General features: G+C 42.3%; 2 protein-coding genes across 4 annotated transcripts in view; one reads left to right on the forward strand and one right to left on the reverse strand.

Moving 5' to 3' along the window:
* The window catches only part of col16a1 (collagen, type XVI, alpha 1), a 71,896-nt gene extending 66,593 nt beyond the window's left edge, over window positions 1–5,303 (forward strand). For all 3 annotated transcript variants that reach the window (XM_084379771.1, XM_084379772.1, XM_084379773.1), the window contains 6 exons: window positions 79–123; window positions 1,352–1,546; window positions 1,767–1,830; window positions 1,971–2,147; window positions 2,257–2,334; window positions 3,702–5,303. In XM_084379771.1, the coding sequence (XP_084235897.1) occupies window positions 79–123; window positions 1,352–1,546; window positions 1,767–1,830; window positions 1,971–2,147; window positions 2,257–2,334; window positions 3,702–3,895 (753 nt within the window). In that variant the 3' untranslated portion in view covers window positions 3,896–5,303. The remainder of the gene's footprint in view (window positions 1–78; window positions 124–1,351; window positions 1,547–1,766; window positions 1,831–1,970; window positions 2,148–2,256; window positions 2,335–3,701) is intronic.
* A 669-nt stretch (window positions 5,304–5,972) lies between these two features.
* On the reverse strand, window positions 5,973–27,048 carry col9a2 (procollagen, type IX, alpha 2). The gene is made up of 32 exons (XM_084379774.1): window positions 26,684–27,048; window positions 25,222–25,296; window positions 23,985–24,020; window positions 23,817–23,879; window positions 21,543–21,596; window positions 21,253–21,288; window positions 19,371–19,394; window positions 19,182–19,235; window positions 19,011–19,064; window positions 16,608–16,658; window positions 16,465–16,521; window positions 16,289–16,342; window positions 14,342–14,395; window positions 14,130–14,183; window positions 13,608–13,661; window positions 13,440–13,493; window positions 13,217–13,270; window positions 13,066–13,119; window positions 12,919–12,972; window positions 11,876–11,920; window positions 10,945–10,998; window positions 10,783–10,836; window positions 10,648–10,701; window positions 10,490–10,561; window positions 10,095–10,130; window positions 9,906–9,950; window positions 9,436–9,468; window positions 9,177–9,323; window positions 9,018–9,072; window positions 8,681–8,869; window positions 8,015–8,092; window positions 5,973–7,593 (listed from the first exon to the last, which is right to left on the reverse strand). The coding sequence occupies exons 1-32, from the start codon at window positions 26,753–26,755 to the stop codon at window positions 7,388–7,390; spliced, it is 2,076 nt and encodes a 691-aa protein (XP_084235900.1). The 5' UTR covers window positions 26,756–27,048; the 3' UTR covers window positions 5,973–7,387.

The following is a 27,048-nucleotide window of genomic DNA, read 5'->3' on the forward strand; positions in this document are numbered from 1 at the left end:
GTGTAATGGAGAGCGATGGATGTGGCGATGTGTATAATTCATTCCCTCTGATGGATATTTCTCTCTTTGTTTTGACAGGGAGCCGCAGGTCTACAAGGGGACAGCGGGGCGGCAGGTCAAAAAGTAAGAGTTGACTCAGGGTGGTACAGTATATTGTGTGAGTGTGTGTCGCCGGGCAGAGCATCAATCATCCATTACCTCAGCAGACCATCTGATTTCGGCGCGATGCACCCTTTCTCTGTTCCGTTTAGCTCAGGGAGACTGAGGCTAGTGGTGCTGAACACACTTGCACTCTCCATTTCTGCCCTCTCAGCACCCGCACTTAACACAGTCATCAGTTCACTAACTCTCCGACCCACCCACCGACGCCCTCCTTCCTCCTCACCTCGCTTCACCCCTCTCAAGCCAACCGTCTGCTAGCCCTCTGTAGCTGCAGAGCCTGTTGGATCTCTCCTTAGACACAGGCTTACAGTACTGTAGGTGGATACAGTGATAAAGTTATTCCCTGCCTCTGGGATAATGCTATTAAGCATGAGGGGAGATGCTAGATGAGGCTATTTGTCACGCTGACAGGATGGCATTGTCAGGGTTTTAGCTGCACAGAAGAGGAGAACAGAGGAGAAAGACAAGAACGGACTCCTCTATTCTTCTCCCTCCTCTCTATTTCAAGAGCCGCTTGTCTGTCGGTGACGTGTAAACATTAGACGTCCATTATGGGCTGCTTTGTCCTCGATAAATCACTGTCGCTAATGCAGCAAGGCTGTTTTTTTGAGTGTATTTAAACAACCCCGAATGGTGGGTTGTGTGGAAATAGATATAGATGCAACCAAAAGCTGTCTGTGAGGCTACTGCGGCTGCTTCTTCGTCTGAAATGGGGATGGTAATAATCTTGACATGCGTCTCAAAATCTGCAACAGATGAAAACAGAAAAGGAAGAGCGTGATAGTGAACAGCTTGCTTTGTGTCTGAGAGTTAGATGAATAGATTGATACCACTATCATTCCTCTGGAGGAGAAGAAAGCTGGGAGACGGTTAGTTTAGCATAAAGAGTCGCAGCAGTGAAAGATAGTCACAACTTGTTGTTTTCACACTAAGAATTTGTATGGATTTAACAAATGAGATAAACTGTGTGAAGTAGTGAGTTTAAACGTTGCATTTCATTGGGTCACCTGTTGCTATAACTTCTGGGTAAACATCAGATGAGCAGGTATAATAGTGAGTTAAAGAAGCGATAAACGCGGATAATGCCAAAGAGTCAAGTAAAACTTTTTATCCGCTCTCTAAGCAACAAATAACGTGACTGACATTGTCTTTTATCTCCTAATATTACCTATGTGTGTCTATTTCCCAGGGTGAGCCAGGGGCCCCAGGCCAGAGGGGTTCTCCAGGAGAGAGAGGTAGACCAGGGCCCCCTGGTGGGGGAGGTTACCACTCCAAGGACGCACAGCCCATGATGGGCCCAGTCGGACCCAGAGGAGAGAGGGGAAGCCCCGGCCCTGAGGGCACCGCAGGGCTCCCAGGAACTCCAGGGTCACCAGGAAATGATGTGAGATTCAGTTTCATTGCACTTACCTCACCGCGGCTATAGCTTTTATCTTTAATCCGCTCCATCCCATGCAGTATCCAGGAGGCGATGACACACGGTATAGTGGCCAAAGGCGCTCACTGGCGCCATCTGCTCTTCTAAATAATGAATATTTTCATTATCTACTTTAATTAATGTTTGCCCTTTTGTGTTCCCTCTTTGTTTCTCTGTTCTTAAACAGGCTGTAGTCAATTATGATGAAATCAAGAACTTCATCCGCCAGCAGGTCATCAAGATCTTTGATGGTGAGGGCATGTGCTAATCTCTGGAAATGCATATTGTTATGTGAGACTGAGACTTTGTAGACTAGAGCAACATTTTCTCTTCAGATGCACATCTCTGTTCCATTTCTGGATTTCTGTTATCGCATGTTTCCCCTCCCCAGAGAGAATGGCCTACTACATGTCTCGCATGCAGATGCCAGTAGAGATGGTGGCATCCCCAGGTAGACCTGGGCCCCCAGGGAAAGACGGAACGGCAGGTGTACCCGGGAACCCAGGTGCACCTGGACTCCCAGGACAGATAGGTAGACAAGGGCGGCCAGGAGGCCAAGGACCCCCAGGTGAGCCTTTTCAGGGATAATCTTTCAAGCATCATGACAGTGTTGTGACTATCTAACTGTGAACTGTTAAACTGTCAAGCGGTTAATGCGTGTGTCTCTCTGCCTGTAGGACCACGAGGACCACATGGAGAAAAAGGAGATAAGGGTATCGGAGAGATGGGAGATATAGGACCTCCCGGAGCACCAGGTAAAGTACCACACTGGTCCATGGATCAGTAAGTAGTGCAGTGGCAGCCACTGGTTTCGTTTGAGCTGATCATCAGTAACAATGGAAAGCAATTAGCAAGTGCAATGATTAGCAATAGTTAGCAACTTTTGGCATATTTAACAATATCAATTGACTTGACTGACTTTTTTAGACATTAAAACATTTGAATTGTAATTGCAGTCACTGTAGATCTCTTCTCCTGTCATATTTTGTTGTTTGTTTCCATCTGCAGCAATCCTTCACTACATATTCAAAATGCTTTATGCACATTTGCAATCCACACTAAATGCTAAACCCCTAAGTTTGCTTTTGCTTTTGATTACTAAATTGCCAACATTATGAAACTAATGTTTCATCATTCTTAAATTGCCGTGATTAAAATGATCTGTCTAATTCACACCACCCAAATCATCATCTGATAATCTTTAATCATCACGGAGTTCAGATAGCTTTGGCTTAATTAGCGAAGTAGCATCTGCAGTTTATTTTATTTGTTTTTTTTCTTTTGGGATGGCAGGCAGTTTTGGTTTAAAAAGCAACCGTGCTCGCATCCAATGATTAAAATATGATTTTAATGTTTGTTTAATGTTTCCCCCATGTCCAAGGTTATAACCATGGTAATGACATCCCCAATTAGAGATTCTCCCATGGTGGTTGGTTTACTCTTCTACTGGTGTGCAATCTCTTGACATATTTTCTGATGCAGTGTGTAAATCAACTTACTATACTACCCAAGTCCTTCATCTATATTGTATTGGTGCTGCAGTACATCAATGGCAACTTTATTCTATGGTTTTTTATTCTAGGTTCTATGACATAAATGAAAGTGAAAAACACTGTTATTGCCTTTTCTTTCCCAAGAATTAGATGAGGAGATTGATACCACTCTAATGCCTGTACAGTAAATATGAAGCTCCAGCCAGCAGCTGGTTAGCTTAGCTTGACGTAAAGACCAAACAGAAGAAAAAGATCTAGCGTGGCTATGCCCAACTGTAAAAAAAATAATTCACTTAACATTATACCATGTTTGTTTAATCCATTCAGAAACTAAAGGTTGTAAATTACAACTGTACCTCAAATTGAGGGATAGAGGTACCAACACTCCCCTGGCAGTCTGGCTAGCTGCACGGCTACCCGAGCTAACAAGCTCACAGTAGCTACGTTGATGGATAAAAAGAATAAAGTTAGAAGCTGTTAGTAGTTCTGGTGATATGTTGCCCCTGTTTGTTGGGATGAATTCAAACTAGCCAATTCTCACGTATTGCACCTTTAAGTACCTTAAGTACCTTAAGTACAGTGACAATGCCACAATCATTGCATTCCTTCTACTTCCTTTCTTCCTTCAGGTGTCCCAGGCCCCCCAGGCTACGGTAAGATGGGACCCCCAGGTCCTGTTGGCCAGCAGGGTGTTCCTGGGATCCCAGGATCTCCTGGACAGCCTGGTTCAAAGGGACATGATGGCCGATGTAATCCTGGAGACTGTATGAGCCATCAAGTAGAATACAGCCCCAAGGGACCACCTATCAAAGGCCCCTGGTAGAGGGACAGAGGAGAGGGACAGAGGGGACTGAAGCAAAGAAACTACAGAAAACATGAAGCCAAAGACCGTGACCCAAAGTTATTAAATCTGATCACAGGATGAAAACAAGGAGCTCCTTTGTTGTTCGGTTGTATAGATTTATTCTCACTTATTTCTACTGTAGTTGTGAGCAAAAATCCACAATTTCTTTCTAAGGGCCCCGCTGGAATGAGGCTTGCAGAGACGCACCGGCAGCAGCACATTTTATTGCATCATTCTTTTTCCCTGTGAATGCCAATTCATTGCTATATTACTGCCTCTATATTTTGGTCTTGTCTCTTTTTTTTCAGTTTCGCTCCTTTTGTACATTTTCAAACAACCCAGGGGGAGGTGACAAGAATCACAACCTGTATTTTCTTCTCCTTGATTAATACTGGCCTCTTCTGTTTCTTTTATTTTTCATTTCCTTTGCCTAAATCTCTAGGAAGAGCATACACACAATTATTGTAGCACTCTGCTTCCACCTCTCATATCTTTTTTTTCCTTTCACACAGAATCACACTCAGAGAGCATCCCATGCATTTCTAATCGTCTGTCAGTGCTTATGGTGTGATACACATTTGAATTTGACTTGTAAGCGAATACCCAGAGAAATGTATTTCAGTTCTGTAGGAACAGATGTCAGAAACTTGCAATCATACCCTCTTTGATGGATTGACTGTTATGTATATATTTATATTTATATATAGTGGCTTTTTATACTTTTTCAAAAGATTTGATAAAAAGGCACACGCATGGTTAGCCACTTATTTTTCATGCATACAAAGCAACAACAAATGTCAAAGGGCTATTTTTCTAAGGTGTATAAGCTTTCAAAATGGAATAATGTGTTCGGTAAAAGACAAATTATTTAAGAAAATTGTGTTCACACAAGAAAGCATATTGGTTGTTATAACCATTTTGTGTCATTTTAACTCAAGTCTTTCTGGAAACGCAACCTTTTCAAGGCATCTCATTTCATTTCGTATTCCAAAGTAAATGTAATATCTGCCATCTGTCTGCTTCACCGGGCACTTGTTTGAGAAAATATGAGCAATATTTGAGCCCATTCACTGAAGGTACTGTAATGCAGCACGCTGGGCATGGCCACCGCGCCCACACTATCACGTAGCGATAAAGAAAATATTCTGAAAAGCATCACTAACGGCTCTTGTAATGTTACATGTTACTGTATTTTGGGTTTTTTATATTTTATTTTTATATCTGGAAGTCTATGGAGTTTTAAATCACCACCATCTCTTTCCATCTCTGTCGTTTAATTAACATTTGTTAAACTATGAGTCGTGGTCAGACTAATGTTTCTCGCAAGCTAACCCAAGGGAAATGTTCAACTTAAGACTGAATTAAATTGCTTTTCAAAGAAGTTGTATCCCGTGGTTATCATTGTGTTGTATCTAAAATGATTTAAATGCTGTCGTCCACCCAGGGACAGATTATGAGACAATGGGCCCCTGGGTACAGACGTGTAAAAGACACTTCTCCTGCAGAGGAGCAGAGCCAGATTGAAGTTTAACTTGTTTTGTGTCTCATAGCAGTTGTTCTGCATCTCTTATAGTTTAATTGCCTCTCTTTGTAGTTTTTGTTGCTTCTATTTGTAGTTCTCTTTTAGTTGTTGCTCCTTTTTGTAGTTTTGTGCCTCTCCGTAGTGGTTTTATGTACCTTTGAAGTTGTTTTGTGCCTTTATTCAATTTGTGTCTCTTTGTTGACATTATGCACTTTTTGTGGTCGCTCTATGTCTCTCTGTGGTTGTTCTGTGTCGCTTAATCGTTTGTTTGATTGGTTCTCACAAAAGAAAAAAGAAACAGTCACTTCAAACAGAAGCTCTGGCCCAGGGGCCCCTGACCCTTTTGCCTAGTTGGCTCGTTCAGTAATCCCATCTGTGTCCACCAACTCACCAGCCTGTATATACTGTATGTTTCTTTACTGTAACACGTGCCTTACATGTTCTATTATGAAGCATTTGAGAAAAAAAAAACAAGTTTTAAAGCAAAACTGATGAAGTGTGGTTGTTTTTCATTGCAAGAGACGTGCGCCGATGTGCATTTGAACAACTTTATTGTGGAGTCTAGTGAAGTATGGTGGGGGCATTTGGCCTTGGTGCTGGAAGAATGTTTAAAAAAAGCTGAGCATCTGCTGCCATAGACGCATAGGAGTTTATTTACATGCATGAACTGTTGCTATTGAAGACTTGGAAGAATAGCAGAAATGAAAGGAAAAGGAGCTGAAAGAGTAAAGAGACTCATTTCCAACCCCCACATGATAAAGAAGAACATTACATTTTAGAAAAGGTTCCTCTTTATTGGTTTGGGTTGACCTGAACAGCCAGGGAAAAAAAAAACCTTCTTTACAGATGATTATATAAAGAACAATAAATAATTTCTGTTGATGAGAATAAATCAGTCATTAAATCGCTGACACCCTGTGGAAAGTTGACAGTGGCATAGGAGGCACATTCGGACTGATTCGTTTCGAGGAAAAGTCGTTATATCTGTAGGAACTTTTTATTACTCACTGAATTCATTAACACAGGATTTTTGCTGGTGCATATCGTAACCCATTTCTTTTTCTCTACATAATAATCAACACACATTTACAAAGATTTACAGCACTGCATTGTGGGAGATGGGAGTGCCCATCGGGATATGCTGTTGCCAGGCAACAAGAGGAAGAGATAAAGCTAGTCGTTAGTTTCTAAAATGAGACTTGGGTAGAAAGCGTGGATGGGGAGGGGTAGCGGAGGGAGGGGGGGGGGCAATGTACACATGAGGTAAGTCGGGGGGTTTCAGTCAGGCTTACATATGCAAAGCTACATTTTACAATACATTACAGTACTGAGTGTAAATTTAGGCTTCAATCGTTTATTGCTCCTTTTCGTACACTTTTCAGGCATCAGGTGTGATGTTGCAAGAGAGGCAGGGCATTAAAATCTTCAAAACACATCTCAGACAAAAATATTGTTTGTGTTATTAAAGTGACCACGATGTAAAAGAAAAGCACCTTTCACCACACTTGGGTTTCAGCTCCTCTCAGCTCATAGATACTGTGGTGGTGGCGGCGGGAGACGAGGAGATGCAATATAAATCTGTTCCTCTCTCGCTGCTGGAACGGGGCTGGGATATTTGGATGGGACTGACACTGACATCATCCAAAAAAAACCACTAGAGAATTCAGAGGGATGTGGGTGGCTGTGAGCTGCTGTTGTCATGGTGATGTGGGGGATTAAGATCAAGAGTGTGTCCCACCCGTCAAAACTTCAGGTTGTCAGTTTCAGGAGGGGGCGCGCTCATACACCCAGTCGCTATTATTGTCCCCCACCCCTCGTTCTCGATGTTGGCCTACAGAGAAGAGTGGTCTCTCGCCTTCTCTCTTCCTCTCTCTCTCTCTCTCTCTCTCTCCCTCTCTCTCTCTCTCTCTCTCCCAGGTGTTGTGAGCTGCTAATGGAGAGACGGGGCTCTAAACATTGGGTCCTTTAATTCTTCCCGCCTCCTGTAGTCTCGGTGAGGTGTACGCTGACGCAGCCAGACACATCGCCGCCTCGCAATAGCCTGGGAGACCTGCCGGACCCGCCTTACCGGGGTAACCGGCCTCTCCGGCTGATCCTTCGGGTCCTCTCTCGCCGGGCCTGCCTTCCCGAGCCACTCCATCAATGCCAGGAGGACCTGTGGGCAGGAGAGGGTTCAACATCAGGTGGGGATTTTTTACTGATTTCCAGGGGTCAAGATGAGTCCACGTCGAGAAGACCTCTCTGAGCTCTTCTCTGCAGTTGGATTACACATGAATGCTCTATCTATGTATTGAAATTGAGTGTATGTGTGCACAGAGGTGTCTGTTTCCCCCAGTTTGAATTAGTGTGTACTGTTGCAATCCTATTACATTCTCATTCAAGAGCATCTGTTAAATGACTGGAGTTAATGATGCTTTTAAAATGCCTTTGAGCAGCCTCTCCCGTGGCAAGAGCTGTAATGCCAAGTCCTTCACTTTCTTATTGTCCCCTTCCTCTTCTTAACCTTTGGTGAGTATTTCGTACTGTTTTATATTCCATGTGTGTGCGCATGAAGCTTGGGAGGCTTCAGCTCTTACCTGGTATTCCTGGGGGTCCTGGTAGTCCTGGATGGGGTTTACCTGGATCTCCTCTGTCTCCCTTTGGCCCTCTCTTTCCTATTGGAAGACAAAGTAGGGTGGGCTCAGATGTACCCTAAAAAGCTTTTTATTTCGGTAATCTTTTAATCTTTTCATTCATTTTTCAATGATTTTAATGTTTTGGACCGTTGGTTGAATGAAAGAAGGGGGGGTACCCCGATTCTCGAAAAAATGCTGCGAAAGTGCCCTCTAAGGTGCTCTTCCAGTGGACAAAATGTGGTGAACTGCCCTCTTCTATGAATATGTCACACCTTTCTGCACACTGGTGCTCCATCGCACACAGCTGCAGCTGCTGCGTACAGAATTTCAGCCAAAAATACTCTGTTTCAGAACACGCAAAGTTGGTTCCCATCTCGAACTTTGATTCCACCAAAGACTGATGGAAACGTGGGCTGTTCGACTGGATTGCACTAAGAATCTTGAGTGGGACCAGTTCAAGAACCAGAGCTAATTTGGCTTGTTTGGGCCCAAGAAATTGTGGTGAGCATTTTTCATTGTTTCTAAATAACAATCAATTAATCTTGAAAATATTCTGCAGATTAATCGATAATGAATATAATCTTTAGTTGCAGATGTATTGATCGATACTCTACTGCCTATGTCTACCTTTAAGTCCTGTGTTTCCAATCTGTCCAGGTCCTCCAATCATGCCAGGAATGCCACGGGCACCAGGTAAGCCATGTGGCCCCTGAGGTCCAGGTGACCCCGGAGGCCCAGGAGGCCCAGGAGGACCCATCACACCAGCTCCGCCAAGCACAGCCCTCTTGGCACTCACTGCCACCGCTGCTAGCCGCTCTGTAACAGTAGAAACAGACATCATCATTTTGATTAAATTACCTTTGATGATGGGCAACTGATGGCTCAGGAGATGAAAGTAGGGAAATTAGCTAATCTAATCTCCCCTATGGACATCAGAGGTGAATATTCAGGTCAAGACGCTCACCCTGCAACATCTTCAATACCACTTCAATAATATGCTGGTCGGATGCATCACGTCCCTGGAGAGGAGAAGAAGAGGAAGCTGAGCGCTGCAGAGAGTCGGCGACCGACCAAGTGCATCGATCAATGTGTTCCATGCATCATAAATGTGAGATGGACTCACCGACGATCCCTGAATGCCTGGCATACCAGGAACTCCTCGCTCTCCATTGAGTCCTCTAGGACCAGGCAGTCCTGATGGTCCGGGGTCTCCGGGTTTACCTGGGTCTCCCGTGGGTCCATTGTGTCCTAAGTCGCCCCTAATTCCTTGCTGCCAAGAGAGAAGCATTAAGGAAGAGTACATTTATGAAGAGATAATAAAAAGGCTGATTAAATCTGATGATATTAAAAGAAAGAAGGGAAGGAAGGAAGCACAATCTCACCTGTCCTTTGGGCCCAGGTTCACCAGACAAACCCTGTCAATGCAAACACAGAGACTCTATTGTTTTCACATTCATCACTTCCATCTATCATTTATGCCTCAGAGACACTCATTGAGCAATAATTCAAGAATGAATCTTGTAAATGAATGTCTAAGAACGCTGCTTCAAAGAGCCAACGTGCATCATTGCTTCACTGTCATGTAAATAGCTCATTTGCCATCTGGATTATTATGGGGATTTGTATGCAAATTCAAAAACAGACTTCCTCTTCTTCTTAACTTCAGCATGTTATGATATTTTCCGCTATAAATCACTTTGCTTTGATGCCTCAAAGAGCCAAATGTTTAAACCGTCTCATCCAAATCCTGCAAGTTTTAGTAAATATATATATATAGACTCAGAGACTTGTGTGGTTCCCTATAAGAAAAAGTTTGAAACAGCTTTAGGTTGTGCAGTAAAAGATGTTTTACCTTTTCACCTTTCTCACCAGCCAATCCCTCAACGCCGGGGTCACCCTAGGCGAAAAAGATCAAGAGGTTGAGAGAGACTGAGAGGATTTTTGTAGAAAATATGTGTCAGCATGGAGCCGAGCTACAACACACATCAATATGAGATACGCTTGTGACAATCCAGTTCAAAGGAGTAAAACTTCTACTCACAATGTCTCCCTTTGACCCAACTTTTCCTTGGAATCCCTGGAAAGAAAGATGGATTGAGTGCATGTAAATGTGGTCAAATGTAACTTATAATATCCTCCAAAGTAAAAGAAAAGACACAGAACTAAATGTTGATTCAAGTCGGTGACACCGCAGATCACAAAGTAAGAGAGATGTCGTCTCATTTCTGAAACATGGGAGATGAGGATGCTTAGATTATCATTTATATTGCTTATTTATATTGCTTGCCTCACTCAGTGATTTACTGTGGACTCATGGCTTTTATTCATGGGTAAACACTGCCCCCAACGGACACGTCTGGGTAACTATAGTGTGTTGGAATACAAGCAATGCAGCACATGTTTGACAAAGTATTAGAAGTATTATTTCATGTAAACCTTGTCTCCCTTGGTTCCACTTAGACCCTGGGCACCAGGAACACCGATTGGTCCTCTCTCTCCTTTGCCTCCCTGTTAAAAGACATTAAAATAATTATATATATGTGAAAGCTAAAAGATGTTTTTAGAGAAAAAATATCTAAATAGAAGCAACTTACAGGCTTGCCGACTACGCCCTGTGGCCCAACTTCTCCACGCTGGCCTCGGTCGCCCTGTAGAAGTCAGACGAGGTGAGTATTTGTGGTTCACAGATGCAGTTTTCAGTGCTTTCATGTCACAATCGAGGATTTTACCTTAGGTCCAGGAACTCCTTCCATACCAGCCTCACCAGGGACACCAGGCTCACCCTAGGAGATCGCAATTAAAGTACAATTATTCAGCCTACTCTATAATTGCAAAAAAACTGCCAAAGAAATCCATATTTTGGTATAAATATGTATATCTCTGTGTGTTACCAGAGGTCCAGGTTCACCAGCCTGGCCAACATGACCCCTAGATCCAGGCTCGCCCTAACAAGGGAAAAGAGATGGTAAGAGGAGGTAAACACTTGAGACTGTTTCAAGATCATTTGAAACCATTTTTTTTCTTTTGAATGAGTTGTCTTAATCTACATTCTGTCAACAGGAAAGTACAAGTTTAAAGTAAAAGGGCAGTCTTAAAGGGCAACTCCACCAATTTCACACATTAAAGTGTGTTCACAGGTCTTGCGGAGTACGACTGCACATGTCAAAAACGTAGCATAAGGCCTTTGGTGGCTCCAGAGGACGCGGCATGTAATCTGATAATTGGCTCCTGTGATGTCACCCAATGGCTAAACTGCATTGTGGTAAATGTAGGCACCAAATTAGCAGATCTGCATATCACTCCTGTTGGACTAATTATGGGCAGTTTAAAAGCAAATGATCAAAATCAACACAAGAGGGCTTGAGATCACCTTCCTTATCCCACACATTATTTTTCCTTTTCAAAACCTAGCACCTACATTACCCATAATGCAACATCAACTCCAGTCAATTTATCAGATTGCATGCAGGTTTCTCTGGCATCACAAAAGGCTTAATACTACTTTTTCCGCATATGCTGTAGTACTTCCTAAGACGTGTCAACACTATTTAATGTGGTAAACCCTAATGTGTTACCCTTTTAGTTCATTGGTAGGTTTAAAGATTTGTATGATCAGAAATGTGGACTTTTACTAAAAGAAAAAAATTAAATTTGATCAAATGTTTGTGGCAATTAAGACCTCACAAAGGCTATTCAAGACTTTAAGATCTAATGTTTATGAAACTGAATTTAGATTTTATTTCAAGAACCTGCAGCCATCCTGCTATACGGTAAAAATGTAATCTGTTAATATGATGTAATATGAATTTTTAAAAGACTTACCTTAGCTCCAGCTCCTCCCTTTGACCCTGGACTGCCAGGCAATCCCTACAGACAGAATTAGAGAATGAAATTAGCGCAAAGCAAAGTCTGTATCTCGGGTGGCCTCGTGGTAAAAACGCAAACCACATAGTCTCAATGTCACTGGTTTGTCTACAGCTGGACTACTTTGTTTTAGGTCTTATTTCCCCCCATGTCTCTCTCTGTTTCTGTACTGTGCACTATGTAATAAAGCCGAAAATGCCAAAGAAAAATCTTAACAAGACAAAAAGTTACACCTGTACGGCTGTACAGTATACTTCACATGGTGGAAATACAGAGAGTGACCCTGAAAATGGAAGTGGTAATGAATGTGGATATAAGTATGTGCTGCTCGTGGGAAGTTACAGTGCTGATCCCTTCTACAATAGTAATAATAATGAAAATAGGCCGAGCTGCAGTGCCAACTACCAGCAAATACTTTGCAGCAGGTTTCCTCGCAGTGATCTGTGTGTGTCTGTTCGTGTGTGTGTGTGTGTGCGTGTGCGCGTGTGCTATGCTATATCACAGTAGGGTATCAAGCAGACGAACTTATGGTGTTTGAGTTTGCAGCAGTGTTAGTGTCACCGCAATGACCACACAGCATAGTGTGCATCTCATGCTCCATTACCCTTTAGTCAGAATGACGCGCACACAAACATCACACACACACACACACACACACACACGTATGCGTATACCCACTGGTCTGATTGTGATAAATCACTCGCAGTGGGAGGGAGAACGCTTTTTCAAGGTGGTTGAAATTCTAAAACAGCGTGGGTCACGGGGTCACTGTTAACCTGGATGAGTGCCCAGAAAACAAAACATACCAAGCTTTACAGGTGGCTTCACATTGCTTCGCCACCGTCGCTGTTTCAGGCTTTGTTAAAATGAGGAGGAGAACAGATTGACCCCCCTACGTGGTCTGAGTGACAATAAGTGTTTACAGGCAGGCTTATTTGCATGTGGCGTCAATCCTTGAACAAACACATTTCCTCCCCCTGCTATACTGAAGGATCACTCACCGCTGCTCCCTGAGGACCAGGAGGACCAGGCATCCCAGCCTGGCCGGGGCCGCCCTGCAGCACAGAGAACAGAAGAAGAATAAATTGCCATCTTTTTTTTACTGAGATCGAACGTTCTCATCATTATCATGGCTGGCGGCCCTTTACCTTTATTCCAGGAATACCAGGTGTGCCATCTTTTCCATCAATACCCGGCAGACCCTGAAAAAGCAGGCAGATGAGTCAGTGAACTTCATTTGGCACGCTCTCTGAACGCCACCTCGACTGTGTAGTGCACAAACAAAAGTGCGTCACTCACATTCTCTCCCTTTTTGCCAACCGCGCCCTGTGGGCCCTGGATACCTCGGCTGCCCTGCAGAAGATAACCAAACCGGCGTCAGTGTATTTGCAACGCACATCAGGATCACTGTGCCCACTCAACTTCTGAGACACGATTCATCTTTTTTCTTTTTTTTTTTTTTGTCTTGTGCCACTGCTTTGACACAAAACTTCAAGGGAACAACACCAGAAGAGTCACCTACTTTGTCTCCCTTGTCTCCTGCCTCTCCGGGGGGTCCCTGGGGTCCCTCCTCACCCTGCGAACAACAGAGAGAGGCTTAGAGAACCTTAATGTGGGTACCTATTTTTCTATTAGGAGTCTACACTGTGTGTGCGGGTGTGTCTGTATGCGCGTGTGCGTGTGTTCTTACAGGAGGCCCAGGAATTCCTACAGGTCCGTTGATGCCCTTGTAACCACGAGGACCCTGCGGGAAAACAAAACATGTGCCATCAATCACTTCAGATCAGGGAGGATGCTAAGTCACAGTAGCCTACTATTCATTGTGATAAAGGGGTAATTAGCGCTTAACTCACTTCGCTAATGGGAGCTACACAGAGAGCCAGCCACTCTTGCTTTGGCACTAAGCCGGGGCGCTAACTTGGCTAACGCGGCTAATGTTAACAGTAAGACGGATGGCTACAGCGGATCATTAACTACAGATGGAGGCACCGCGGACCCAGACAACCCCAACTCATTAGAGGAGGGGAGAGATTTGTGTTAGCATCATTTCCATATGTCCCCATTGCTGGTAATGGATGATGTTTGTATAGTGGGGGCAGGTCTGGCTGTGCCTCCTTGGTGCTCATCTAAGAATGAGAGCAGACTCCTACCCAAAGAGAAAGAGGGCGAAGAAAGTAAGACGAGACAAAAGTAAAGAAACGGTGGTACTCACTGCTTCCCCTTTAGGACCCATCATCCCTGGATAACCCCTCAGACCCATCGGACCCTTAGAGAAAAGCGAGGAAACACAGGGTTAGACAGAGAATGACTCAGGTCTAGTCATAACAGCATGTCCTGTCAAATCAACATAATACCATGTGAAAAAATACAATCTTATTCTATGTGTCTAACTTTGTCAAGTGACCTAAAAAGTTCACAGCATACCGGAGGTCCTGGGATGCCCTGTTCCCCGGAGATGCCCACTTCTCCCTTGGTACCCTGGTGGAGGAGAGGAAACAGAACAGGCTGATTAGTTTTCTCATTCTGTGCTGCTATCTAATGCACAGCTGCTACGAATCATGGCACATTCAGACATATTCACAGAGCTGCGAGCTGCAGGTCTAGCTTTTGTGTGCCCAACCGCAGAGTTGAATCCAGTCTGTGATGCTTGCTGGTTTCTTTCGATGTCTGAACTGGTCTTTCATGGTCGTACAGTATACAGGCATGTTTCTGGTCAAGCTTATCAAAAATTTAGCCCCAAGGCAGTCAGCCAGCTAAAGCTAGCTGTAGAAAACCCTACCAATGTAATGGAAAGGGTTGGGTAGTAATGGATCGTGCCACGAATCACACACATGTTTTTATTAATTTAAAAGATACTTATGCAAGTCAAGAAAGTCCCAGTTTGTTGTAAAGATAGTAAAATATCATCTAGTTTTGTGTAAAACCACTCAGTGAAATACATCACCTCGCTTAATATACCACAAACACCAACGTGACGATCGCCTTAGCAAAGGAAAAGTATTCAAAGCAATAAATCTGGCCATATTGACAACTGCAGCTATCTGAAAGGAGAGGTTAGTCAGTTTTGGGTGCTAACTAATATACAGGACCAACTCTGCAAGGCCTCAGTTATGGGTTAGTTTCGCTGAGCATTAAATGAGATGTCACTTAGACGTCTGTTGTGTGTGTGGTCTTTCTAATTATCTAATTTCACAGTCTTATACTTGATTAGTTTTATGGCAAACTGCGACTTTGGCAAGCTTAAAAATGATCTTTGAAATTGACAAACTAACTCCTGGCACAATTCAAACAGCATTAAAAAAATGTGTTTCTCGTCCTTTACTACCATATATATCTTTGTCTGAAATAAGGTCCCATGTTGAAGAATACAAGCAGTGCAAGAGTGAGACCGAATTTGCTGACTGCATTTTATTTGCATTTAAAATATTTTGAGACGTTTGAAGAGAAAAATAACGTTTGTGAAACTCAATTTTTTATGGCTGTGTCCATTTTTAGTATATGGTGCTGCTGTATATTAATATGGGGCCGCAGTGGTTCAGGAGTTAGAGCAGTGGTTCGATCCACGGATCCCCCGGCTGCATGTTGAAGTACCCTTGGGCAAGATAATGAACCCCAAATTTCCCCAGACGAGCAGGTCAGCCCCTTTCATGGAAGCCTCTGTAGACTGGAAAAGTGCCATGACCATATTTTCAAGGTTTTATTTTGACGTAATCCTAAAGTATTCAGCTTAGGTCGATTTATAACATGTCTTGTAATTTGTATTCAGTAACTGACTACATTTCAAAGTAACCTGACCCGACCCTGCTGCTGGGAGCTGAACCAGTTCATCTTGGTGTGGTTTATCCATGTTATTACAGGCACAGCTTGACCTGTTGGAAAACACACTTTCTGCTTCTTTCTGAGAGCTGGACGAGGAGATCAATAGCAGCCTCACATCTGTTTGCTAGGTATGGAGCGGTAACTTGGTGTGTTGGGTGTTTTGAGCGTATGAGGCTGCTTGTGCGGGAAGATCAGAGGCTAATTCCTGAGGCCTGGCTAGCCGCTCCCTTGGAGCCCACTGTGTGCTCATTAGCTCTGCTTAATACAGCAAGGTGAGAGGGCTGCGCGAACCCTGACTCTCTCATCCTTCCCTTCATGTACCTGGCTCTTCAGCACCCCTTTCATCTGGCTCACTGCACGCTGACTGCAGGGCCAAGGCCAGGCCTGACTAATCGCAGCCAGATTAGTGCCAGTCATGTGCCTCGGGGGGCTTCATTAGAGCTAATCCTTGCCTCTGCTGGTCCAGAATGGTGGGTGAGTGTGCAACACTGTACAACATGTACATGTATGGATGTCTGAGTGCATGTGCGGAGCAGAGATAGTGCAGCTCACCGTTTTTCCTATGCTGCCAGGATCTCCGAGAACACCAGCACGTCCTTTGTGTCCCTGGAGGGCAACAATCCGTCAGAGGGGGTGTCAGAACTACTTTGTGATGCAACATAATCGCAGATGCTGAAAGAGGCAGGCTTCTACCTTCAGGGCGACTTGAAACAAACTCGACTACTCACCTTGACTCCCAGCAGTCCCTGGGGGCCTTTCGGTCCTGCTGGACAGTTAAGAGGACACTGTTGTCGAGAGAAGGAAATACACGGATTATGAAAAGTGAAGTCAAAACAGATTTGTAACACGGGGGCATGTCGTCAGATCTTACCTGGAACTCTGCGCTGCCTTCTTCTCCACCAATGAACTTCCCTGGAGGACCCTGGACAGACAGATAGATGGTTGAAGGGGCAGATAGATGAAGAAAGGCACATGGCCACTACTCCCATGAGCTGAGCCAGCACTATCTCTCCCTCTCGCTATCTATATCTCCCCCCATCTTTCCTTCTCTCTGTTTATAGATTGAGTTAGAAAGTAAAGTATCTCTACAGGGGATGATGTATTCCTGCAACAGTCAGATGAGACAACCCACTGATCTAATGGGGGGTTTATTTACCCTAGGACAGCACTAAAGCTAAACAAATACACTCCCCTGGGCTGGGAGCATCACTCTCAATGAGGACACCTCCCCCTTCTTGGAACCACTCTGAGATGCACACAGGAGAGTACATGTACCACTGAAAACAGACTTGAAAGTGCACCGCTCAGAACTGTTTGTGATGTCTGCTGGGACGCGTACGAGCCGCAGTGCGCTAGGTGCTTTTGTTATCATGCAGCACATTTAAAAAAAAAAACACACATTAATTGCTGCTGGTTTTGCAGAACGGAGCAAGATCGCACGAGAAGATGTTGATTTTTACACCGTGATCCCGTTCAATAATATATAACTTCACTGCAATTATACTGGTGTAACTATATGCTTGATTAAGCTCAATAAACTTTGTGCAGCTCATTTATGTCTCCCTCTGTTCACAGCTGTTCTCGCCAGTCTCGCTGAGAAGATGTGAAAAGATTTGCTGTGACATCAATTAGAGCTCGACTGATACGTTTGCTCAGCCCATATTAGCTTTTTGCAGATCGTGTCAACGTCTGCCGATACAACAAGAAATTACAGCACGTATTTGGCAAAGATTATGTTTAAAGCAGCTGAAGGAAAGTGTCAGAATTTCATGGAGATAGACCAGAGAGACGTTTATTTCTCAACAGCGAAGTATTTTGAGCGGTACCTGATCAACAGCAGGAACAATTATTTGTTAGGATTATCAAATTACTTATTATGCACTTATCACCAGCAGCCCTCTGCTCTGCTAATAACAAATGAAAGTATTCTTTATAAAAATATGTTACGTAGTTGCATAGTCAACCTCTATTTGAGGCATAATAAAGTATGTATTAATCTTAGTGATGGAATGTAACCAAGTACATTTATTCAAGTACTGCACCTAGTGCAATTTCCTGCAACTTTTATTCCACTACAATCCACCTTGGAGACAAACATTGTACTTTTTACTCCACAACATTTATTGCATAAAGTTATATATATAATTGACTTTTACTTGTACGTAACTTGTGTTTGTTTATTGTCAAAAAGCTGCTTTCGATACTCAAGTACATTTACTATCAGATACTACAGAAACTTTTACTCAAGTACTATTCGTACTTTTTACTCAAGTATGAACCTTTGGCACTTTTTATAACACTGATGGATCTTAATAAAGCAACAAAATATCAGTAAAAGTTTACAATAGCATTAGTATAGTATAGGTAAGTTAAACTCAATAAATGTGTTTATAAACTGTTACCAAGTGCTTATAAATGTAATAGTTATTTGTGGTAGTTATTGCCGTTGCTATTGTTTAGAACATGGACTGATCCAATTCAGTATCATTATGAGGTGTCAATACTGACGTAATTAGCTTATTGTGACGTCACTGATCTAAGTCCTGTTGGAGATTCCATAGACTGATTGATTGTCAGTTTCAAACTTAAGTGTAGAGAACTGCTTACTAATAGTAGATAGAGCATAGCTGCTGATTTGATGTGTTCAAGTAATTCTTTTTCTGTCCTACACCTGTTTATATGTGAAGCCTACTTAACCTACACTTCAAATAAATTGCTGTGGAATACTGAAATGTAATATTTCTTTATTTATTGTTTTCCTTTCATAATAAGCACTGTGTGGTTTGCTACAGCCTCATGTAACCGACAACCAAGGAAAAAGAGTTCTGGTATTTTGAACAGAATCCAAATTCAGGTATCGGATCGGAACTAAAAAAGAATTGGATCTATGCAGCTGTACTCCTGTTGCTTATGCTTACTACCCATATCTTTTTCTACTGTAACAAAAGTGGGGAACTGTGTCTAGTTTCAAAACATGCACAGCGAGCTGTCAGGAAATTATGGATGGATTTTCGCAGCATGTACAGTATCTCTCCAGAAAAGATCCTGAGCTTAGATTGATGGAAGGTGGACAAAATAACATGGATACCTGCAATATAAAGGGTCGTATGAATTGTTAGTACCGATATACAACACAATCTACAGTGATGTATTGTGTGTTCCTGTTATCCCATCGTTCAATAGCAGTCCTACCTCTAAATCTCAGGTTTGGCATTTGAACAAAATCAATAATTGCTGATATTTCCCAGACAACTAATCCTGGGTGGACACTTACAGGTTTGCCAGGAGGTCCAGGAAGTCCTGGAGGTCCAGGTGCTCCCAAGATACCCTAAATGATGAAAAGGAAGGAAAGAAACTGTGAATAAGGAGCTGAAAATGTTATAGTCTGGTAGCTTATAAACGTTTATAAGTCAAGGCAGTTATTAAAAAAGTGCGGCTGTGCTACCTTTGGTCCATTTGGTCCAATTTCACCTGGGAAACCGATTGGTCCTGGAGTGCCCTAGACAGAGAGACACCGAGAGCAAGAGAGAACAATGTGTACACATCCCAGCAGCCTCCAAATTATTTCCACACCTCAAAGCGAAGCCATTAAGTGATAAGAGCATAATTGTATTACACCATACAAGCTACTTACAGCCAGTCCTGGAAGGCCGGGTCCCTGTGTGGACAGAAGGGACGAGGGTTTAAATTACTGTATAACAAGTGGAACCAATCCGTCAAAGTATCAATTAACGTTTGCGAAAAGCCAATTAATAACGGCAGCAGTAATTCAGTAATATGTGTGTACAGTGTCAGAGTGCAGGGTAAACAGTGCTCGAAAAGAACAAAGCGACAGGACGCAATCAGTTTGTGTTTGCTGTGTCTTCTGCTTGGAATTAATTATAAACACAGTAATTGAGTAAGTAAGCCTTGTTGCAGGAAGAGCAGCCCACAGGGCAGGATCTCCTGTCTGTGCAGCAGGAGGCAGCTGGATGTACAAGCACAGCCCCCAGACAGGACGCCTGCTAATGCTAAACAAAGGATTTAACTAATAGTGTTGCGTTCAAGCGTGACATTGGATGACTCTGAACTTAATGTTTGAATATATTGGATGATGTCTGATAGATGGAGACTGAGCACCACCTAGTGGCGTCAGACTGTGCTACAGACGACGTGCAGGTGTGTGCACATGACACTGCTGAATTGATTTAGGTGCATGAATTGCATGTAATGATAACATGTATGTAAACTGTGAATCATGGAGAGCATGTTTCCTCTTTATTAAGGGGCTGGGTGTGGGAATAAGGCTCGTGTCGGCTGTAGAAGGCATATGCCACATCTGGATAGACCAAACCCAAAAGGGGGGCACAGCTGGTCAGGCATCCAGGCATGAAGTAAAAGAGACTCTGGAGGTTATCTTATGAGAGCAGCTGGGTTACAATATGTTTGTTATGAAAATGAGTTATGACGGGCTGTATCAGGCATCGTTTGAAGCCTATTCCGTTCGGAGTATCGTGACAGCCTTGTTACCTACAATGTCATCTAATTAGTCAAAGTGCACCTTGTGCAAGATTATTATGGTAAGTATATTAGTTTTTACAGTCGCAGATTTTAAACTTAAAAAAATGCAATGCACAAAAGATTAGACCAATGGTCTGTAACCTTTTTGGCTTGAATGGACCTTCGGTCTTCTTTAAAGTGGCACTAGACAACTTTTTACTTAAACTTATCATTCTGAAGAGAATACTGAGAATACTTTCAATTTGCTATTCAATCTACTACCAGGCTCCTTTTCCCCAGACAAACAAACGTCGAAAGGGTTTAATAAATTGTCTATTTCCACATTAAATGATGAGTAAAGGCTAAATTCTTCAACATTTCATAGAAGATTAAAGATAAAATATGAATAGAGTTTTGTACTGCAGAATTTTATTTCCTCTGTCATACAAACAGATCGTCTAATGAGCACTCAGATTTATCTTGTGAGCCACTCGTGGAACCGCTGCACTCAACTAGCTATTTTAAAAAGAAGCTAAAGCTAGCCTCAACAGTAAAATGCTACTTACAAATTGACACATCAGCAGCAATGTAATAACGTGATATATAACAATGCATCACTCAAAGATTCATTTTACTTTTGGCACTTCTTGATACATTTGGCTGGGTAACACTTTATAATAACCATCATTAATAAAGTAAATTTATGGTTAATTAAACTTTAGTTAATACTTACTTATGTTGCAACTGGTGTTTATAAACCTTCACAATTACTTAATAAATGATTTATAAAGCATTTCATTGTTAACAGTACACTAGCTATTTCCTAAGGTTATTTTAATGATGGTTTTTTTTGTACCTATACCTACCTGGAGTATTTCTACATTGTTACATTGTTATATGGTCACTTTTTTAATTAAGTAAAGACTCTAATAAACTTCTTCCACCACTGTATATAGTATAAGAAAAGAAATGATATACATTAACACATCATGCCTACTTTGTAGAGACTAAAGGGTGATAGATAATCGTTGACTTACAGGAGCTCCAGGTTCACCACTCGGTCCAGGCTGACCCTGCAGACAAAACAACAATGTAACTAAATTAGCGACATGCTAGAATCTTAGACAGATAAATGAGGACAATATCATCAGGGCAAGTTCAATGCTATACTAAAGGTAAAATGCAGTTTTATTCTTCTATTTTTCTCCTAGCTCAGCATCATGCTCAACACAACAGTGACAGAAACATGACCCAGAGACCTTCTTGTCATCAACTGGACCTCATGAAATATGAAATCTGTTCTCATTGTGGAGGTTCAGACACTTGCCTTAGGGCCGGGGCTCCCAACAGGACCTCGATCACCCTTTGCTCCGATCAAACCCTGGAGACAGACACAAAGAGATATTGGCAGGCAGATATGCTCGACATGTATATCGGGGTCAAAATATTGCAGGAGGTTCGAAAGGAAATTGTGGGTTACCACTGTGCTTTCCACGGGCGATATATGGGGCATGAATCCTACCAACAATAGGGCTAATCACACATTTGATCGAAACTGACACTGTTCTTGTTAGTAATTAGGAAACAAACCTGAGATTTGAGATTCCAGGGCGGATTACTGGCTAAATCTCTGAGGAATGCATGTGAGTGTGTGTTTGTGCGCCTCTGTTAGCATGTGACACTCAATTCCCCTCCAACCAAGCCTGAAGCAGCAACTTGTGTAAGCACAACTGAAACCAGAAAAGCTGCACCACAATTAGTATCAGGTGAATCCATAACTGAAGTGCCTCAAAGCTATGAAATCATTTTAAATTCATCTGCTTGTCTTTATCTCAAACTCCTCGCTACCTGTGATTACCAGAGACTGAATAGATATAATCAGCAAGGGATTATGGGTTCGACTTAATGTATATTAACCTTGTTGAACACTGTTTAATACGCTTTAAATACATAATCACTTTGCTGACAAGAAACCAGCAGTTTTGAGGTCAAGGGTCAGCGAGGCAGTGTCGTGACTGTCAATGTAGAGTACAGAGCAAGCCCATAGAGGGAAGCTCTGAAGGCTTTAATGTGAAATGTACAGTAGCTTAATGTAGCTTATCAAGCTTGTTTTCATTTAAAATCCTAAAGTGGAAAAAGGAGCTATGAGACATTACAACCAAAATGAGCACAGCGAAATGGGAAGCACTAAAACGCTCTAAATATTACATTAAAGCTACAAACAAAGGCTGAACACTAATGACTTTATAATGACTTAAAGGTACTCTGTGGAATTTTTACTATAAACAGCTTTGTTAACGTTCAACATTTATCAGCTAAAGTCACTGTGCACATCCTTGCAGCAACATTGTAAAACATTTTCTCATCTGCCAGGCCGTGTCAAGGAGACAGTGGATATCTTCTGAATAACCTAGTAGGTGGACCTCGAGTTTTCATTGTTTGGAGAAACTACTTTCATGCCCTCAGGTTTGAAATGTGCAATGATTTGAAATCGTAACAGCAAGCGAGCTGACATGTAAACAGTTATATCTTTATGACAAGTGAACACGCTGAATTGCTGCAGAGGACAAGGTGACGAAAAACAAACACACATTTTCCGGAAAATGTTAATTCTGTAAGTGGACATTGAGTCGAGATTGTTCTGTCAGACTCCCAATGTGTTCGGTTTCTTTTTAATAGCCCTTTCCAATCAGCGCGGATTTTATCACAACTAGGGTAGCAGCGATATATCAGTTTCAAGGTACACTGTGGTATGAAACTTGATGGTTACCGTACAGTGTTCATTTGCTAATCTGAATTATTGACTTCTACCATATCAGTGTTACTGGGAACATAATATGTTTTATTCAAGCTGAGGATAACAATAATAACTGTGCAATACCGTATACTGAGATAGCATGATATTTTCTCAGATGGTTATCATGCTGTGAAAATCTAATACCGTTGTTGAAACCCTCGTCACAGCACTTCACACTCATGGTGTATATGTACATTGTCGTACAGGTACAGGTGCGACAACTGATACAAACAACACAGAGGCCCACTCATCAAAACACTGCACTATAGCACCACCAGTGGCCAAAAGTACCACAGAGTACCTTTAAAGTTTTGATCTCATTATGCTTTCTGACTTTTTATTCATCATCATATTATTTATGATAACCTTCACCGACCCTTTCTTTGCTTTTACTATTGTAATAACTTCGGGCTTCAAACATCCCTATAAATATATATTTTTTTAATTAAATAAAATAGAGGTCCTTTAAGGTATTTGTCTGTTCTTTTTACAATGTTCATTAGAAAATTAGTTATATTAATTTTTGTTTCTTTCATTTCTATCAAAAATACTTTTCCTTTTTATTTGTAAGGCCCCATCTTGCTATTCCCATTTTCTTTCACATTTGTTACCAGAAAGTTTTTTTTTACTTTGCCTTAGTAAGCTGTTTTCACATTAAGCCTCTCAGAATGTTTCTTGTGGGAGGCAGTGATTGTTATCGCTTCATTCACATTTACAAAGCCCTTTCTCTCTCTTATTTCTCTCTGTGTGTCTCATTCTTTTTCTCAAACACACACCAAATACGACATCACTCAGTTTACTTACGTCAATACCATTCTCTCCTGGTGCTCCATCAGGACCTGGCTCTCCCGGCTCTCCCTTTAGTCCCTACAAAAAAACACACTATTGTCACAGACTAAACCAAATCTGGATGAATCGAACACGAAAGTTTTTGTAAACTAAATTCTAACAAGCAGTAGAGTACAAACTTACTGGTGGACCAGGGGTCCCAGGAGGTCCTTTATCTCCCTGCAGGGAGACAGAGTGGAGAGGTTAGCTCTTTTATCTGGTGTTTGTTAATTTAACTTTGGACATTTGTCATCTAAGCAACATGACCAATCAAACTCATTCATAAAACTCATTATATCTGTGTCTATCTACCACCACCTTGTCCTTCATCACTTTCAGACTTGTTTCCGACCCCTTTCCTTGCAAACAGGGTTCTGGACCTTATGTAAATTACCTGATTAATTAAAGCTTTACATAAAAATATTAAATATGGATTAAAATAAAGAAATTAACAAAAGCCTGCCTATTCAACCAGTTCTAATACATCATTAAAATGGGACAAGTTGAGAAAGTTATACTGCTACTGAGATGGTCATCGTAGCTCTGCATTAATAATGCAGAGACTGAATGCAACATTCATGAAAGGCTGGAACATTAATATCATGTTCTACCAGCCTGGACACATGTTCAAAGACACCAGTGATTAAACAATCTTGAGATGAGGCACAGAGTTTTTCTACAAAGGCTGAATTCTCCATCATGTTGACATCCCACCTTTCCTGTGGCAGAGACCCAAAAGGGAAAAAACCACAGCGTTCGAACTGGAGGGCAGGCTACACCTTCAAGTGTGGACCAAGACACATTGCTCTTTTTTCTTACAGCAGTAACTTGTCTTTGCTGTATTCTGGTGACAAACTAATACTGAGAACTCAGCAATGGATCAGTCACAAGTGAGAATGCACAAAGAGATTATCTGCGAGACACATATAAAAAAGTTGGTACAATAAAGTTTAAGATCATAAACCTTTGCAAATAGTTTAAACATATTAGCAGATCTGAACAAGGCTAAAATCTAATCACATTTAATTCTGGATCATGGAACAGACACCACAAAGTCTCTACAGGCAGCCTGTTTCCTGCTCCAGTGGCCCAGCAGCCTCCATTTACAACATATTTATCCAACCTGTGTGTAGTTAACCCCGAGAATATCTCAAATGTATCACATTACTGTGACACAAACTCTGGATTGAGGCAAGGGTCCCGTCTCAAAGACCCCTCTCTCTGCTGGGAACAGAGCTCTTTTGTGCCGGTGTGTTTTCATTTTGCAGTGACCTCCGCTGGTAAGACTGCGGTACTGCAGAGCAGCACAGGGTTGGTATTTCTCCAGCACAATGATGGTCTTTGTGACAAACCTGCTGGGCAAACCTGCGTGGATACTCACATCAATGCCGTCTGATCCAGGGATGCCAGAGGGGCCTGGTGGGCCGGGCTGGCCCTGAGGTCCAGGTGGACCCCTCTGAAACACACACAGAGAGAGATTTTAAAACTGTTGAATAATGACAAATAACAGTGAACCCTGAGCAATTCTTATAGAACTGTACAAATATCAGAACAATATTAAAAACATTAATATGACTATGATGCTGATATTGTAGGCAACGTATTATATTTTAACAAGCAAAAAGTTATTTTCTTTATTGTGATATAATTGTGCAGTTTAGACTTAATATTTGGGAATTTAGTTTTATTAAAGCATATTTTTTATAGTGGATAATTTAATGTAATACAATGTAGATTAAATGACTGAATATGCATGTCACAACTATACCAATGGACCCATTTGCCTGGTGTTGGGAAAACAATGTTGTCAAAGCATTGAAAATCACATTAGATAGGCTAGACGTGCTGTACAGATCACGCGATCGGGCCATAAAAAAAAATGCAGAACTGTAAATAACACGCATATAAATAGAAAAACAATAATTGTTAACTTGTCATATAATGTTAGGTTGACCAACATCCAATTATGGTTGGTTAAATGCATCGTGTCCACTGACATCAGCTCGTATGAAAGCATCATAATAAAAAAATACACACAAAAATTAACCAAAATTAGGAAAAAAGGACAATGCTGTATTAAATTGCTTACGAAGAGGGGTAAAAACAAAGGGCTGAGGAGGAATGTGGAAGGAGGGATCACAAGACTGGCACTGTTTACCCCCAGCACCCCTGCCTCGCCCCCACCTCTCCATCCAACTTCTCACTAAGAGTCTTTAATATCACCTCAGTGGGTCGCTCAGTCCGACAGATGAAAAAAGAAAATTGGATCCAACTTTAAACTTCCAGGTTTATAAGAAAAAATGTGTAAAAACAAGAATAATCCTGAAGACACACAACTGTTTGACATCCAGTTAATAACGTGGAGGTGTCTTGTTTGAACAGGGGCTTTCACGCTCAGGGGACAAAGCTTGTCTGTTTCTGTGTGTGTCAGTGTCCACTGACTTCCATCTCTGTCATGGCTGCCCATGAAAAACTAAAAGAAAATCCTCCATTCTTCGATTGATAAAATCTTCTCAGCCACAAAAAGGTAACCCAGGTAATGGCGAATCCTCGCCTTGAGAGAAGAGATAAGTGTCCATGCACGATAAGGATGATAATCCACAGAAGATAGTCCGGTTTCATTTGTCTCCACAGCAGAAAGAGAAAAAAAACACTTTCTTTTACATGCTATAAAGCCAAGTAGTCACCACAAACAGGTCTGTGTTGGCTTTTTGATCACTTTAACCAGAACCATGACAGCACAACCTAAAACATCATCTCAAGACATCAAGAGCCCTTTCCAGGGGCCCTTATCCCAACTGAACCCCAGATAAAGCAGGTTTCAACCTCCCCTGTCCACTCACCACTTGAGCCAGAGCCAGGCACAAGGTCTGCAGTAACACCCAGGTCTTCAGCAAGGCAGAGAGCGCAGCCATGGTCCCTCTCCCCTGTCTGTCTCTCCTCGGTTCACCAAATCCTCTCTTCTCGCTCCTCTTTCCGCTCCCTTACTCCTCTCCAGGCCGGCACAGTGCAGAACTGGTGGAGCAAAGCTGTCCGAGGGGAAGGAGGAGGGGGGTGTTGTGGTGGGGTGGGGTGAGGGGGTCTATGTGCACTGCCCCGAAAAAAATCCACTCAGGAGGGAAGGCAGGGAGCTGAGAGTGGAGAGGGGGGTGGATGGAGGGGTGGGGAGGGGTGGAGAGGACAGAGAGAGAGGTGTAATAATCCTGAC

This window comes from Pagrus pagrus (genome assembly GCF_965226575.1).
Source record: "Pagrus pagrus genome assembly, chromosome: 17".
In the NCBI taxonomy this organism is placed as follows: Eukaryota; Metazoa; Chordata; class Actinopteri; order Spariformes; family Sparidae; genus Pagrus; species Pagrus pagrus.

Bases quoted from the DNA above. Each gene is read 5' to 3' on its own strand.
- col9a2 (XM_084379774.1), bottom strand. From the start codon at position 26,755: ATGGCTGCGCTCTCTGCCTTGCTGAAGACCTGGGTGTTACTGCAGACC. The intron at 19,236-19,370 runs GTAAGTAGCTTG...CTCTCTGTCTAG, and splicing joins CCGGCCTTCCAGGACTGGCT to GGCACTCCAGGACCAATCGG. The intron at 10,999-11,875 runs GTAAGTCTTTTA...TTCCCTTGTTAG, and splicing joins AGGGAGGAGCTGGAGCTAAG to GGCGAGCCTGGATCTAGGGG.